This window comes from Bos javanicus, chromosome 5 (genome assembly GCF_032452875.1).
Source record: "Bos javanicus breed banteng chromosome 5, ARS-OSU_banteng_1.0, whole genome shotgun sequence".
NCBI lineage: Eukaryota > Metazoa > Chordata > Mammalia > Artiodactyla > Bovidae > Bos > Bos javanicus.
The window spans coordinates 95,716,861-95,733,197 of record NC_083872.1 but is presented as its reverse complement, the minus strand read 5'-3'; the positions used below and the strand labels follow the sequence as shown (position 1 = coordinate 95,733,197).

Sequence of the window (16,337 nt, the reverse complement as noted above, 5' to 3'; positions counted from 1 at the left end):
TTAGCACCTGAAGAGCCCCTATGGTAGAGAACTAGACACAAAATCCCCCCATGCACACAGGTGATGCTGAATGTCAAGGTTTGGACCTCTGAGCAATAATGCTAGCTTTGCCCTTCTTCAGTGCAGGGGTATTAAGTCAGTTTTTCAACCAGCACAAGGCAATGGCTGGTGCATTCCAGGAAAATGGGTGCAAGAGAGAGAAACACATCCACAGATCCAGGAAATGTTTAACTTTTATTCCTGCCTCATATACAGCATATTGTCTGCCAAAATTAGGAGTTAAATATAATTTAATGGAGATAAAATACTGAAAATATCATTGGGACAATTAAAAAAAATGTTATCATGAATACAGAAAGAAAAAGAGCCAGTAAACAAAGCTGAAACAGGTGAAATAAGAACAAAATCTCTCCAGCTCTGAGATAGTGCATATTCATTTCTCTTCTTTCCCAGGTTGAAGTTCCCTGGAGCAGCTATTGAGATCAGGCCGCAGAGTAGAAGGTAATTATTGCACTGAGAGTGTACGTGATTCACGGAAGCAAGCCTATGTCCCAGACAGGGAAGCCGAGGCTATTGGAGACTGCATCTAAGTCTTCTTCTGCTTTACTGAGGTCTCAGAAAAGCGGAAGCTTCAGGACACTTGTGGTCATTGCCCCAGGTGTGGCCGGACTTAGTCTTGCCTGAGTCCTTAGCTCTTACCGAGGTTTAAAAATGGGTGCTCTCATTGTCTGTGGTGTTCAGCTGCAAATACTCCAGGGTGCCCTTCTTGTAGCTGGCCACCCGGGTTGGTTTTCGGTTCCTTATCCCCAAGGCCTGTCTTTTCTGTAAAGAGCTGGCGATCATGTCAGCGAACTCAGCTTGCAAGCGCTGTTGATTCTCCCTGGAGAGACAGAGTATGGAGGGAAAAGGGAACTTCTCAGCCATTCAAATAGACTAGCCCTCAGCTCCAGAACTGCCTGTTTCGTTCACTGATATCTTGTTGAATGCCTACTCTGTGCTGCACGCAGGAAGTCCAGAGAACACAGAACGACCCTTGGCTTCCACCGATGAGCCTAAAGAACGGTCACCCTTGCTCTGTGTAGTTGTAGGGAAAGCAGAATGTATTTCAAGCAGGAAATTATATTTCGATTTCCAAGTGAGACACCACAATGCGGAATTCAGAGGTGAGGTTAGGTTTACACATACCACTGGAGCGAGAGGAACAGAAGCCAAGAGGGTGCTAAGCCCTAATGTGTGTGCTACGTAGCTTCAGTCGTGTCCGACTCTTTGCGACCCCATGGACAGTAGCCTGCCAGACTCCTCTGTCCATGGGGTTCTCCAGGCAACAATACTGGAGTGGATAGCCATTTCCTACTCCAGGGGATCTTCCTGACCAGGGATCGAACCCGCATCTCTTATGTCTCCTGCACTGGCAGGCAGTGCCACCTGGGAAGGCCACTGAAGTGTCAGTCGCTCTACTAACACTTGGAGAGTTGTGTTCTACTCTTTGCAACCCCATGGACTGTAGCCTGCCAGGGTCCTCTGTCCCTGGAATTCTCCAGGCAAGAATACTGGAGTGGATTGCCATTCCCTTCTCCAGGGTCGCTTTCTGACCCAGGGATCAAACCTGGGTCTCCTGCATTGCAGGCAGATTCTTTACCATCTGAGTCACCAGTCTCCACAAAACTCTGAAACGTGGTCCCACACTTTCCTAGGAATGTGAGTCTTGTCTGGGGAGGGCTCTGAATGAGTGGAGGGTTTTAAGAGATTAGAATGGACCTGGGGTGCTCTTAGTAAGGGGCCAGGTCCCCCCATGCCATACGGATGGTCTGCATTGTTTTGGCATCTCTATGGTGTTGCCATCTGTCTGGGTCCCGCATCCAGGTGTCTGCACAACAGGGTTTCTCTACCACAGCAAAACCCATTCCAATGGCCACATGACTCACTGCAGTGGCCCAAATGCAACTGGAAGACCATTTGAGTCACCTTTAGGGAAACTGAAACCGGTTAATTAGACCTGCAGCCTGTTTTACTCATCTCAGGGAGAACACACTCCGTGTGGAGATCCCAAACCACGGTCCTGGTGCTGGGAGTTCCTGTTTCATCAGGTGACTCAGCAGAGAGCTGAGAGCAGGGGTGGAAATGCACTGGTCTCTTGTCCCTAAGGTGCTCTACTCTTGACCACATGTGCAGGGGGTGAGCCCTAAACTTTCCTCTGGTCTCCTGAGCGAGCCTGAAACACTCCAGCAGCCAGAGAAGGGGGTTTCCAAGCCTTTCAATGTGTGTTGTCTCTCACCTTGGATTCAATGCCTCATTGTCACTGGCAAAGCCCTCCCCAACAGTTAAACCGCCTGCACACAGTATAAGATACAAAGCCAAGACCTCCACTTCCCGGCTCCTCCCCGCCCAGCCAGCAGCTTACGCGGTTGGAGGGGTCGGCAGGTTGTACTCCTGGTCCTTCACCCCGGTCAGCCAGTAGGTGGTCTCAGTTCCTCTCCCCTAGAGAGACAAGAAAGGTGTGGACCGTGGAGGCCAACAAGGCAGTCGGCTCTAACCCACCGTTCTGACAAGTATCAGCTTCCAAGAGACGTTTCCCCTCTGAGTTTGTCATCAGAGCCTATATTTCAATACAGCACCTGTTCCTGGTATCATCTGTGTTATCTCCAGACCAATCTCTATTTCTAAGCATCTTCAAAAAAGTATCTCATCCACCAGACTTTTTTTTTTTCAAACTAGAATTTTCTTTTATTCCCCAGAAGACATTTCCAAATATCACCTTAGCAACAGCATAAAAACTCTAAATGAAGAAGGAAGAAAATTCATTTATGATCCTGCTACTCCAATGAATCCAACTGGTTTCACAGCTGGAAATGTCACATTTTATTCTGGCCGTTTTTGCCACGAAACTTTTGCCACAGTTTCCCCACCTGAAGTGTGTAAATTACAAACACACGTGCCTCATAATAAACACTCACTAACTGACATTTGCTGGGTACATCTGCAGGCTGTAAAATAAATGGCAGCAACAGGAAATTCAGTTTTTGGCTGTAGGTTGTGTTTGAAAAGCAGACTGGATAGTTATATTTTTAAAAACCACTCATTCAAAAAAAATTAGTGATTTGGGGCTGTGTTTGGACTGAAATATTTGAACTTCCCAAGTGGCGCCAATGGTAAAGAACCTGCTTGCCAATGGAGGATATGCAAGAGGCTTGAGTTCAATCCCAGGGTTCAATCCCCGGAAGTAGGAAATGGCAACCCACTCCAGTATTCTTGACTAGAAAACCCCACGGACAGAGGAACCCTGCGGGTTACAGTCATGGGGTTGCAGAGCCAGACACCACTGAGCCCATACGCCTAACCACTTGCACTGTAATAATCCACACACCACTTCTGTTTTGGGGGGAACACTGCAGAGAATGTGTTCACAGAGAATTAAAATAGCCAGCGTGTTGTTCGGACACAACTACCTATAGGAGGCTCTTTCAAGTTGCCGTCAGTGTAAGGGCCAGTGCTGCTATGGCTGGTGGGGGCAGATGGTCTTAGCCGATCACTGGCTTCAGATCTGTTGTGAGTTTGGTCACCTTCAACAGACAGCCTTCGGGCCACCTGGTGGCTCCGAAAGGCGGTTGCTCTAAATGTGTGGGATGGCAAGGCGTGTCTATAACAGGGACTCCCACTCTTCTCTATGCATCACAGTCACTTGATTTAAATACAGATCTCTGATCTATACCCAGAGACAGTTGGACTCAGCAGGTCTGGTGGGGCGTCTATGCTTAACTGCTAAGTCATGTCCAACTCTTTGCAATCCTGTGAACTGTAGCCCGCCAGAGTCCTCTGTCCATGGGATTTTGCAGGCAAGAATACTGGAGTGGGTTGCCATGCCCTCCTCCAGGGGATCTTCCCAACCCAGGAATCGAACCCACGTCTCTTATGTCCCATGCATTGGCAGGCAGGTTCTTTACCACTAGCGCCACCCGGTGGCGCTATTAGGTGGCACTATTAATCTCGATGGGTTCCTTACCTTTAAGTAGGTTTCTCCTCTTACTTCATAGAGAAACTGGCACTCCGTCCTCTTCAGGATGGCTATGGTGGAGCCGCTGACATGGATTCTCAAGGCTGGAAATGCAAAATAGATCAATGAAAACCGTGTCCGTTTTGAATGCTATCATAGGGCCCCGTTTGTTTCCCCTTGAGCCAGAATATTTATTATGGGTGCTCTTGACAGCTTAGATATTGTCATTAAAAAAAAAAAAAAAAAAAAAAAACTTTAGAATAGCATCGGTGAGATGAGAACTATTACCAGACACAGGGAGAGGGTCTGGTACTGGTTTTCAGGGTCCTGAGTAAGGAGGCTCTCTAGATTAAGCCCTGGAGCTTCTCATTCCAGCTCAGAGAGGGGAGCCCCGGGGCCTGGGTTTGGATTTTACTTTGTGGTGCTGAGCTAAAAAGCTGAAATTTGGTTTGGGGTCTCCATGTAAATGGCAACCCACTCCAGTATTCTTGCCTGGAGAATTCCATGGACCAAGGAGCCTGGTGGGCTATAGTCCGTGGGGTTGCAAAGAGTTGGAATAAGCAGCTAACACTTTCTCTTTTACATGGATCTAAGAGTATTCCAGGTAGAGCATGCCTGAATGCACTGCAAACGAACCCAGACTAATAAGAACAGTCAAACTGAGCCATAAAGGAAGAAAAAAATTATGATCAGTAAATGGCAATATGTAGCAAGGACTGGACTGACCCAGGCTCACAGTCAGTCAATGTGAAGAGTCATGCTTCACCTCACTGGCAGTATTATGCATTTTTATCCTACAGTTCCCCTTGGTTGGGAGACAGAATCTTTGTCCTCTACGAAAAGTCCTCTCCTTTCTTACGGAGGCCAGTGGATTCCATCCGAGAGGCTGTGTTGACTGTATCTCCGAACAGGCAATAACGAGGCATCTTGATCCCCACGACTCCAGCAGCGCAGGGACCTGTGAGGGACAGAAAGCAAGAAGGTGGAGGCCACGGAAGTCATAGAGTGGTGTTAAGGTGGGTGAGCCTCTTCTCAAGATCACAACGCTCAATGCCTCATTAGATGGGAGAAGTGGTTTAAGGGGTAAAATGTGAGCTGTGACCTTGGCTCTAACTGAATGTATTTGTTAGGGGATAGCATCATTATCCAAATCACACTTTCAGGAAGTGTTTTGCTCTAGCATAGAAAAGCACATTTTCGAGAAACAAGAAGACATTTTGAGATCAGCATGCAAAGGTGAAAAATGTTCCTTAATACATTACACAGAAGGCTCTCAAGAAGAATGGAGACCATCTCACCACCACCTTGCTGTGCCAGCCACACAGCCCAGAGCTCGGAACCATTGGTGGGCACAGTGCACTTGAAGGCTCAATGGCCCATCTGTTTTATTTTTGGGCTTCCTTGGTAGCTCAGCTGGTAAAGAATCCGCCTGCAATGCAGGAGACCCCCAGTTCGATTTCTGGGTCGAGAAGAACCCCTGAAGAAGGGATAGGCTACCCTCTCCACTATTCTTGGGCTTCGCTGGTGGCTCAGATAGCAAAGAATCTGCCTGCAATGTGGGAGACCTGGGTTTGACCCTGGGTTGGGATGATCCCCTGGAGAAGGGTATGGCAACCCCTCTAGTACTCTTTGCCCGGAGAATCCCCATGGACAGAGGACTCTGGCAAACTGCAGTCCATGAGGTTGCAAAGAGTCCCACATGACTGAGTGACTAAGCATGGCACAGCGCAGCATTTTAGGGATTTGTGGCCTGATGATGGAAGACCCAGATGACAAGGACTTGGAATCTTATTCCCTGTGCTTTTCACGTACCACGTGAATACAGCAGGAAAGGGGAGCCTACAACACAAGGATACCCCAAAAGGCAGAACAAAAGCCAAGGCCAGATGATGCACAGGGGCATATTAGATCGGGAAGAAGGGCTGCTCAAGCAAGTATTTGTGTGGAAAGACTGAATGCAAGGAGTTAAAATTTGTAGAAGTTAAAGATTAACTCAGAAACTGCAAAACCAGGTTTTGTGTAGAGGCAACTACTGATTTTCTGGTTTGTTTATCAGGTTTTGATCTATATGAGTTTCTTTATAGATTTGTCCTTTGAACACTGTGTTTACAGACACTGAAAAAATAGAACATTAAGTTGTACATTGCTTATGTACACTCGAAAAAAAAAATACTGAGTAATGAATCTTCCCTGTTAGACTCAATGCAAAAATACAAAACAGAAACAAACAGAAGCAGCAGCAGCTACTTGATTAGATCTCTGAGGAAGCTAAAATATGACACAGATAAACTTATCTACAAAACATATTCACAGACATAGAGAAAAGACTTGTGGTTACCAGGGGGTAAGGGAGGGAGGGATTGGGAGTTTGAGATTAGCAGATGCAAGCTATTTTATATATATGTATAACCAAATCACTCTGCTGTACACCAGAAACTAACACAATATTGTAAATCAGCTACACTCCAATTTTTTAAAAAAAGTCTCTAAAACTTCTCAATCACATCAGAAAGATAATAAAATCCATTTAAAATACTGTAATATTTTACTGAAAAAAAATTTACAGAAGTCAGAGATGGGGAGAGGGAGGGAATGGGGAAGAGATAAATAGTAAACATGCTGCGCTGTGCTTAGTCGCTCATTTGCGTCCAACTTTGGAGAAGGAAATGGCAACCTGCTCCAGTGTTCTTGCCTGGAGAATCCCAGGGATGGCAGAGCCTGATGAGCTGCCGTCTATGAGGTCGCACAGAGTCGGACACGGCTGAAGTGACTTAGCAGCAGCAGCAGCTTTGCTACCACATAGAATGTAGCCTGCCAGGCTCCTCTGTCCATGGGGATTCTCCAGGCAAGCATACTGGAGTGGGTTGCCATGCCCTCCTCCAGGGGATCTTCCCAACTCAGGGATGGAAGGCAAGTCTCCTGCATTGTAGGCGGATTCTTTACCATCTGAGCCACCAGGGAATAGGGTGACTTAAATAGGAGGTCTGGAGCTTGTTATTTCAGATTGTGGTTGGTGTTTATCATTCCATGAGTGCTGTCGTGACTGTTGTTTCCTAGAACTCTCCAGACACTTATTATAGGTCTAATTATGTCAGGATGTGTAACTGGACCTCGTATTTGGCAGGCGGATTCAAGAGTAAGCCTCATGTGAAAACTGATCTCGTCTGAGGATCCTTCAACCTTTCTAATTTAGTTGGTGTGCAGAGGGACACACGGTTCCCGACTGCTACAGTGCTCAGCTGCGTACCAGAGTGAATTCCAATCCGAATCCATATTGGGAGGCCAGGAAGATGCTCCAGCTCAAAGGTCCCCACGAAGCTGAGGAGGTCCAAGGCCATCTTGGCAATGTCTATTGCATGCCGGTTGCCGTTTCTCTTAGGCAAACCGCTGGCCACCATGTAGGCATCACCAATGGTTTCCACCTGTGGAAGTAGTTTCTCATCAGTGAATCTGTCCCTTCTAAAGGCACCAGAAACTAAACAGAAGCAGTTCATTGCACATCAAATTCAGAAATGTTCGAGAACTCATATGCGCATTGCCCTGCACACTTATGCTGGGACTAGTTCAAGACCAGTACTATGCTAATTTCTTCAGGGTTTTTATAGCTTAGTTAGGATGTGGTGTGTGCATGCTCAGCCATGTACAATTCTCTGTGACCCTATGGACTGTAGCCTGCCAGGCTGTGTGGTTGAAATTTTCCATGAAATTTCCAAGCAAGAATACGGGAGCAGATTGTCATTTCCTTCTCTAGAGGATCTTCCCGACCCAGGGATCAAACCCGCATCACCTGCGTCTCCTGCATGGGCAGGCAGATTCTTTACCACTTCGCCACCTAGAAAGCCATAGCCTAGTTAAAAAGTTGATAAAACAACTATAAAGGATTTTAACTGAGTGAAGTACTTTATAATAATGTAAGTCATGCAGATATGGTGACAATTCTATAGTGTTGAAACAATCTGAATGGCTTTATGGAATTTTAGGAAACCATCTCTAATTACCAGAAAAGTCATGTTTAGCACTTTACTTTTCAAAAACCATTTGATAAAAAAATAATTGTAGGTTCCTCTAAGACATAAAGGGGCTTCCCTGGTGGCTCAGGTGGTAAAAAATCTGCCTGCAAGGCAGAAGACCTGGGTTTGACCCCTGGGTTGGGAAGATCTCCTGGAGAAGGGCATGGAAAGCCACTCCAGTATTCTTGCCTGGAGAGTCCCATGGACAGAGGAGGCTGGTGGATTACAGTCCTGCTGCTGCTGCTGCTAAGTCACTTCAGTCATGTCCGACTCTGTGCAATCCCATAGACAGCAGCCCACCAGGGTCCCCCGTCCCTGGGATTCTCCAGGCAAGAACACTGGAGTGGGTTGCCATTTCCTTCTCCAATGCAGGAAAGTGAAAAGTGAAAGTGAAGTCGCTCAGTCGTGTCCGACTCTGTGCAACCCCATAGACGGCAGCCCACGAAGCTCCTCCATCCATGGGATTTTTCAGGCAAGAGTACTGGAGTGGGGTGCCATTGCCTTCTTCAGGGCTATAGTCCACAGGGTTGCAAAGAGTGGGATATGAGTGAGCGATTTTCGTTTTCACTTCACTAAAGACATAATACACATTCTTGTACCGGATGCTTCTGAACACTTTTCCTGTAATAGGAAGTAGACTTATATTAACATTATTCTTTGATATTCTCCCTTTTAATTTCATTTTCATAATCATATGCATGGTTCAAATGTGTTGGTTAGTTAATTTCTTCTTTCTCAATATCTCTAAAATGCATAATCACTTTCTATTCGACCGGAACTCTTGTTAGTAAGACTTTCTGATCTACACAGGATGAGAATTTCAACTTCTGACCACTCTTACTCTCCCACTTCACTTGTCGCTCAACCACTAATTTACTAACTCTTAAATGACAAAGGAAAAGACCTGAGTAAAGTCAGCTCTCTGAATCTATAGGTTTCACACTGTGGATTCAATGAACCATGATTCAAAAATATTTAAACAAAACTGTCGAAAAGTTCCAAAAAGTAAAACTTGAATTTGCCACAACTCCAGCAACTATTTTACTTAGCCTTTACATTGTATTAGGTATTATAAGTAATCTAGAAATGATTTAAGAGTACATGGGTATGTAGGTTCTATACAAATACTGTATTATTTTACACCAGGGACTTGAGCACCTGGGGATTTGGGGATCCATGACAATCCTGGAAGCATCCTGAGGCAGAGGTGGTAGGGGCAGCGAAGGAGAACTGTAGTAACAGAAACAGCCAATTCTGGCTCTGCTGACCTGGGGCCAAACCATCATTCAGCCAGTTAGGTGGAGCGGTTACCTTGTACACGTCGTGGTGGTCCAGAATGTGGTCAAAGTTCTTGTAGATGTCATTGAGCATGTCCACCACTTCCATGGGGGTACTGTACTTACAGATGGTAGTGAACCCGACAATGTCACTGAAGTAGACAGTGACTTCCTCATAGAGCTCAGGCTCCACGAAGCCTTTCTCCTTCAGAGACTTGACCACCAGCCTGGATGAGGAAGGAAAAAACAGGGCCTTCAATTTCAGTAAATTCCTTCTTCCTCTACGGAAATCTTTGAGACAGTACTAACTGTTCACCAGGAATTCTAGAACTGAGGATTTCCAGTGAGTGGTGTGGCGAGGAACCAAAGACAGCTTGCAAATACCAAGTCTAGGAACATAGCACACACACAGAGCACATGTATGTGGCCTCAGATGAATAGGAGGTTCAGTATTAATTTAATACCTGATTATAACTCTAATAAAGGTGAGTGTTCAGTTGTTCAGTCATGTCTGACTCTACGCGACCCCATGGACTGCAGCCTGCCAGGCTCCTCTGTCCATGGAGTTTTCCAGGCAAGAATACTGGAGTGGGTTGCCATTTCCTCCTCTAGGGGATCTTCCCCACCCAGGGATTGAATCCGGTCTCCCACATTGCAGGTGGATTCTTTACCATCTGAGCCACCAGGGAAGCCTTCCTCCACTAAAGATGGCTCTTATTTTATTTTTAATTAATTTTTACGGGAGCATAGTTGCTTTATTAATAAATATAATATGTTAGCTTCTACTGTATAGCAAAGTGAATAAGCTGTACATATATGTATATCCCCTCCACTTTGGACTTCCTTCCAGTTTAGGTCACCACAGAGCAGTAAATAGAGTTCCCTGTGCTATTCAGTGGATTCTCAGTAGTTACCTATTTTATGTGTGTGTGTACATGTTAGTCGTTAAGTTGTGTCCAACTCTTCTGTGACACAGTGGACTGCAGCCCAACAAGCTCCTCTGTCCATGGGATTTCACAAGGAGGAATACTGGAGTCAGTAGCAATTCCCTTCCCTAGGGGATCTTCCCAGTGCAGGGACCAAACCTGGGTCTCCTGCATTGCAGGCAGATTCTTTACCGTCTGAATCACCAGGGAAGCCCCAGCATCTATTTTATACATCATTGTATCAACAGTGCGAATCTGCCAATCCCAATCTCCCTATTTCTCCCACCCACCCCTTTCCCACTCGCTGTCCATACATTTGTTTTCTATATCTTTGTCTCTCTTTCTGCTTTGCAAATAAGCTCATCTATATCATTTCTTGTAATAGGGCCTCTACTATGAGGCTGAAAGAAGATGGCAAAGAAATTAATGCTTTAATTTTCATTTTTATATGAAGGAGAGACAGTGACTGGCCTAAGGTCTCAGACTCAGTAACAGTGGCCAACAGGTATTGGAACATAGGTGACTCTAACTCTGCCATCCATGCTCCTTCCATGGCGCTGGAAAACAATCTCTGTCTTTTAGCAATTTAGACAGTGCAAACCAGGACAAAGCTTAGGAAGAACGTGCATCTTTAAACACAATGATCTGATGAAGAAAATGCAAAAGGGAACAATCCTATACAAATGTAGAGAAGGGACTTCCCTGGCAGTCCAGTAACTAAGACTCTGCACTCCCAATGCAGGGGACCCAGGTTCGATCCCTGCTCTGGGATGTCTGGATGAACTAGATGTCACATGCCCTAACTAAAATTTCACATGCTGCAAATAAAGATCCCCTGTGCCGCAACTAAGATCCAGCACAGCCAAATAAATACATAAAAATAAATAAAGTAAGAAAAGTACAGAGAAAACCAATGCTAGACAAATATGCTTTGGCTTTCCGCCTTAAGGGCTGAGGCACAACCTGGAGTCCTGTATAGTCACATCCGTAGAAGGACTTCCTTACCTTGGGAGCAACATGAAATTAAGTTGGTCAGCCCTGTCCCTCTCTGCTTTGTACAGCTGTGTCCTTTCCTCCACCAGATGTTCCAGGTTCCGGGAATACAGCTGTAGACGTCGGATCAAGGTATCCATGTAACTTTCATTTTTTTGGTCATGGAAAAGGCTGTAGGTAGAAACAGATAAAGAGCTCTCCATATTATTAAGAAAACATAAATATTTATTAAAGCAATAGGCAGACATTATGAACAGGTAATTAAATAAAGAATAAAAATGGCCAACAAATATGGCAAAAAAATTTAATCTCAGGAAGGATCAAAGAAATAGAAAAGACATTAAAAACAAAGAAAAACAAATGTTAGCACAATGGCAATCAATGTAAGATGGAGGAAAAAATACATTATAGTCTTCCTGGTGGAAATACGGCAAAACGCGTGATAAATCTTAAGAATGCTTATGTGGACCAGCCTCTCAATTCTACTTAGAATTATTCAAAGGAAACTATCACAAATGTGCTGAAAGTGAACTATAAAGAAAGTAGCAGTTATTCCTCACAAACAATCATTTAAAAATTACCCTAAATGTGTAACAAAAAGTAATCAAATTATTATGAAATGATGGACTATCAAATACAAATTAAAATCGCAAAGTACACAGAAAGATACTTCCTTTACATTATTTAAGTGAAAAAAGCCAGTTTATGTAACAGCAAACATTACCATCTCATTTTTAATTTTTGAAAACTGGTCATTACCTGTTGAAAAATAGGTGATGTTTTTACTTTTTTGTTTGCTTACGAGACTGCAAAAGAGACACCGATGTATAGATCAGTCTTATGGACTCTGTGGGAGAGGGAGAGGGTGGGGAGATTTGGGAGAATAGCATTGAAACATGTATAATATCATGTATGAAACGAGTCGCCAGTCCAGGTTCGATGCACGGTACTGGATGCTTGGGGCTGGTGCACTGGGATGACCCAGAGGGAGGGTAGGGGAGGGAAGAGGGAGGAGGGTTCAGGATGGGGAACTCGGGTATACCTGTGGCGGATTCATTTCGATATTTGGCAAAACTAATACAATATTGTAAATTTTAAAAATAAAATAAAATAAAATAAAAAAAAAAAGAATCAACCTGCAATGCAGGACACCCAAGTTTGATTCCTGGGTCAGGAAGATCCCCTGGAGAAGGAAATGGCAACCCACTCTGGTATTCTTGCCTGGAGAATCCCATGGACAGAGGAGCCTGGAGGGCTACAGTCCATGGGGCTGCAGGAATTGGGCACAGCTGAGCGACTAAAGCACCACCACCACCACAGTATTATTAATTAATGTATAGATTTTGTTCAAATTTCAAAAAATTTTATGCTAGTATCCATTATTTGTTTTTATACCTTATTCAAGATTTCACATTGTATTTAGCTGCACTGAGCAGCTTCAGCAGCATGCAACAAATTCTGGTAAATTCTCTCTTGTTTTTATTCTAAGTATTCTCCAATTTTCCTTGTTATACCTTCTTAGAAACACCCATCATTTAAAAGTGGACATTTAATTTCCAAATACATGGGGTTTTTAAAATATCTTTGATTTTAATTTCTCATTTAAATGATTTCTTCTCTGCAATCACTGTGTTTTTTCATTTTTCTGACTTCATTGAGGCTTTCGATGGCTATGTCTCTCTTGGTAAATGCCACATTTGGACTTGAAAATATGTGGGTATCTTCAAGTATCTTTTGATATTGATTTCTAACATAATTTCACAATGATAAGAAAACATACTTTGTATGATTTCAATATTAGATCATGAAAGGAGAAGGCAATGGCACCCCACTCCAGTACCCTTGCCTAGAGAGTCCCATGGATGGAGGAGCCTGGTGGGCTACAGTTCACAGGGTCTCAAAGAGTCGGACACGACTGAGCGACTTCACTTTCACTTTTCACTTTCATGCATTGGAGAAGGAAATGGCAACTCACTCCAGTGTTCTTGCCTGGAGAATCCCAGGAACAGAGGAGCCTGGTGGGCTGCTGTCTATGGGGTCGCACAGAGTCAGACACGACTGAAGCGACTTATCAGCAGCAGCAGCAGACCATGAAATGTTTGCACCTTGTTTTATGTCCCTGGATATGTTCCAGAGACTCCTAGTTTATAGTCTATGGGAACCTGAAAAGAATTTGTATCCTACTGTTGTATGAAAATTGTATAAATCTTAATTGTATTGAATTGGTTCATGGTGCTTTTCAGGTCTACTATATCCTTCTACTTTTCTGTATGTTCATTCTATTAACTTTTGAGAGTTTGACATTGAAACTCCAACTAAAAATCTTAATTTATCTGCTTAAAAAATAATTGTACTATATAGTGGAACTATATGTAACTTTGTTCTGTATTTTCCAAGTCTCCTGTAAATGTGTTATCATACTTTCATAATTTAAAAAAATAAAAAAGAAAGAGAAAAAAATCATACATTTCTGAGTTCTATCACAGACCTGTTACAACTGGAAACTGCTAGCTTTGGGAAGAAGAGAAATTTTTAACAAGGTCCCCAGGAAATTCTCACCAGAAACCATAAAGAAATCTAGCTGGGTAGAAAGAATGAGGGAGCAGGTGGAAAGGATGAAGATGGATAATCTGATTTCATGATGAATTGATTCAATTAAAACAGTTTCCTCAACCTTGGCTGTGTATTTTAATCACCTGAGGAGCTTATTTAAACTCCTGATGACACCCTGCACCCAGATCAATTACATCAGACTCTCTCGGGTAGGACTTCAGCATCACTAGTTTGCAAAAATCCCCAGGTGATTTCAATGTGCAGCCAAGTAGAGAACCACCACATTAAAGGCTAAATACCAGGGGCCTAGTTTTATCTTCATGAGCTCACATTTCATCTGTCACACATACAGTTTCATCTGCTCTTAGTAATAGATCTGGGAAGGAATGAAAAAGGGCAAGATTGAAATCATTTATTATTTCCTGCTCTTTTCCCACATTGGCTGGTTTAGATCAAGCAATCAGTGGCCACACTTTCATTATCTTCACTCTACCCCAGAGGTCCCCAACATTTTTGGCACCAGGGACTGGTTTCATGGAAGATAACTTTTCCATGGACTGGGTGGGGGTGGGGGTGGGGGAGGGTATGGTTTCGAGATGATTCAACAACGGTACATTTACTGTGCACTATATTTCTATTTCGGAGAAGGCAATGGCACCTCTGTCCATGGGAAAATCCCATGGACCGAGGAGCCTGGTGGGCTGCAATCCATGGGGTCTCGAAGAGTTGGGCAGGACTGAGCAACTTCACTTTCACTTTTCATTTTCCTGCATTGGAGAAGGAAATGGCAACCCACTCCAGTGTTCTTGCCTGGAGAATCCCAGGGACGGGGGAGCCTGGTGGGCTGCCGTCTATGGGGTCACCCAGACTCGGACACGACTGAAGCAACTTAGCAACATATTTCTATTTTGTGGCAATCTCAGGATACTCTGCCCTGACTTTAGGGTTAGGGTTCACGCTTCTATGAGAATTGAATGCTGCTGCAGATTTGAAAGGAGGCAGAACTTGGGTGGTAACGTGAGCAAGGAGGAACGGCTGATGAAGCTTTGCTAGCTGCCCCCCAACCCTGCCTCACCTCCTGCTGTGTGGCCTGGTGTGGGGGGTTTGGGACCACTACTCCACCCCATCTTAGTCCTGGGCTTTATTTAGCCTCACTAAGTGTCTGAGTCCTCGACTTAACGAAACTACAGAAAGAGCTAGAAGGAACTGCAGGAATCATCTACAGAAAATTCATTCCAATTTTACGAGCAACAAAATTGGTAACTATAACTAGCTATTATTAGATCCTAGCCTAGAAACTGGATCTCCGAGAGCTATTTTTCTCAGTCTGCATTGTATCTACCTCCAAACATGGGAAATCTAAAATTCAATCTTACTGGGTAACTGTATGTTACTTTTCTCTTGATCCTGAATTATATTCTGATTTAGCCAAAGTTCATGATCTTACGATTTTTAAAACTCTAAGGAACTTGCTGATGTTAAGAATTATCCAGGGGTTTTAAGATCCTCAGGATTCTCCTAGACTTCTAAATCCTAATTACCTGCAGAAGAGTACAGGAACTATATTTTTTTTTAACAGATATGATCAGTCAGAATCTATTTTCTAATCAGGCTCGTTTTGCCCTTGAACACAGCACTTAGCTTTTCAAATTGATTATTTCTCGAAAAAATGGTCTGTTCATCTCCATATCATTTTAATTTTTTGGAGTCAGGTATTATAGTCTGTGATTTTTCATTAGAAAAGGCATTCTCATACTTAGCTACCACTGAATGTCAACTATTATTAGAAAAAACTGAAGTTAGTGGGGAAAAGTAAAAATGTCCGCCATACCCAAATATCTTGGCCAGCGTATTCTCAATTTTCTTGAAATCTGGCCTCTTTTCTGGATCTTCCTCCCAGCAGCTTTTGACAAGTAGATAGACCTGGAAGAAAGAAGAGAGCAAACTGAAGTACCTCAGCAAAAGACAAATGCCATATGGTGTCACTCATATGTGAAGTCTAAAATATGACACAATGAACCTATCTATGAAAGAGGAAGACTCACGGGCTTAGAGGACACAGCTGTGGTTGCCAAAGGAGCAGGGAGAGGGAAGGACTGGGAGTGTGGGGTTGGTAGATGCAAACTATTACCTTTAAAACAGATAAAAACAAGGTCTTATATAGATAGCAGAGGGAACTATAGCCAATCCCCTTGGGATAAACTATAATAGAAAAGAATATGAAAAAGAATGTATAAGTGAGTCACTTTGTTGTACAGCAGAGATTGGCACAAGATTGCAGATCAGCTGTACTTCAAATAAGTAAATAAGAGGTGGATTAGCTTAGAGGGTGGTATCCTATACTATTCTGTTCCGTGATGTAAGCAACTGAAGCAGGGAATATTTTTAAAACATCTCAACTCTAACGAGTATGAAATGGCCCAGTTCCCTGCGGTCATCATTGCCTACACTACTTGGCCACACCCTTTCTTTCCATACTAGGCTAAGGAAAAACGGCAATATTGATTTGGAGGAGGTGGGATGGGAGAGACAAAACGCCTTACAGACATTTGCGGGGTTTGTGCTGGGGACGGGGATAAATAGCTGG

The 16,337-nt window shown here is 43.8% G+C and overlaps 1 protein-coding gene across 7 annotated transcripts in view; it reads right to left on the bottom strand.

Annotated features, from left to right (window-relative positions):
- Window positions 1-215: 215 nt before the first annotated feature.
- The window catches only part of GUCY2C (guanylate cyclase 2C), a 98,120-nt gene continuing 81,998 nt past the window's right edge, over window positions 216-16,337 (bottom strand). For 6 of the 7 annotated variants that reach the window (XM_061417758.1, XM_061417757.1, XM_061417756.1 and 3 more), the window contains 8 exons: window positions 15,582-15,673; window positions 11,210-11,368; window positions 9,313-9,505; window positions 7,239-7,413; window positions 4,851-4,949; window positions 4,001-4,095; window positions 2,402-2,478; window positions 216-880 (listed from right to left, as the gene is read on the bottom strand). In XM_061417758.1, coding sequence (XP_061273742.1) covers window positions 706-880; window positions 2,402-2,478; window positions 4,001-4,095; window positions 4,851-4,949; window positions 7,239-7,413; window positions 9,313-9,505; window positions 11,210-11,368; window positions 15,582-15,673 — 1,065 coding nt within the window. In that variant the 3' untranslated portion in view covers window positions 216-705. The other variant, XM_061417755.1, reaches the window with a different exon arrangement.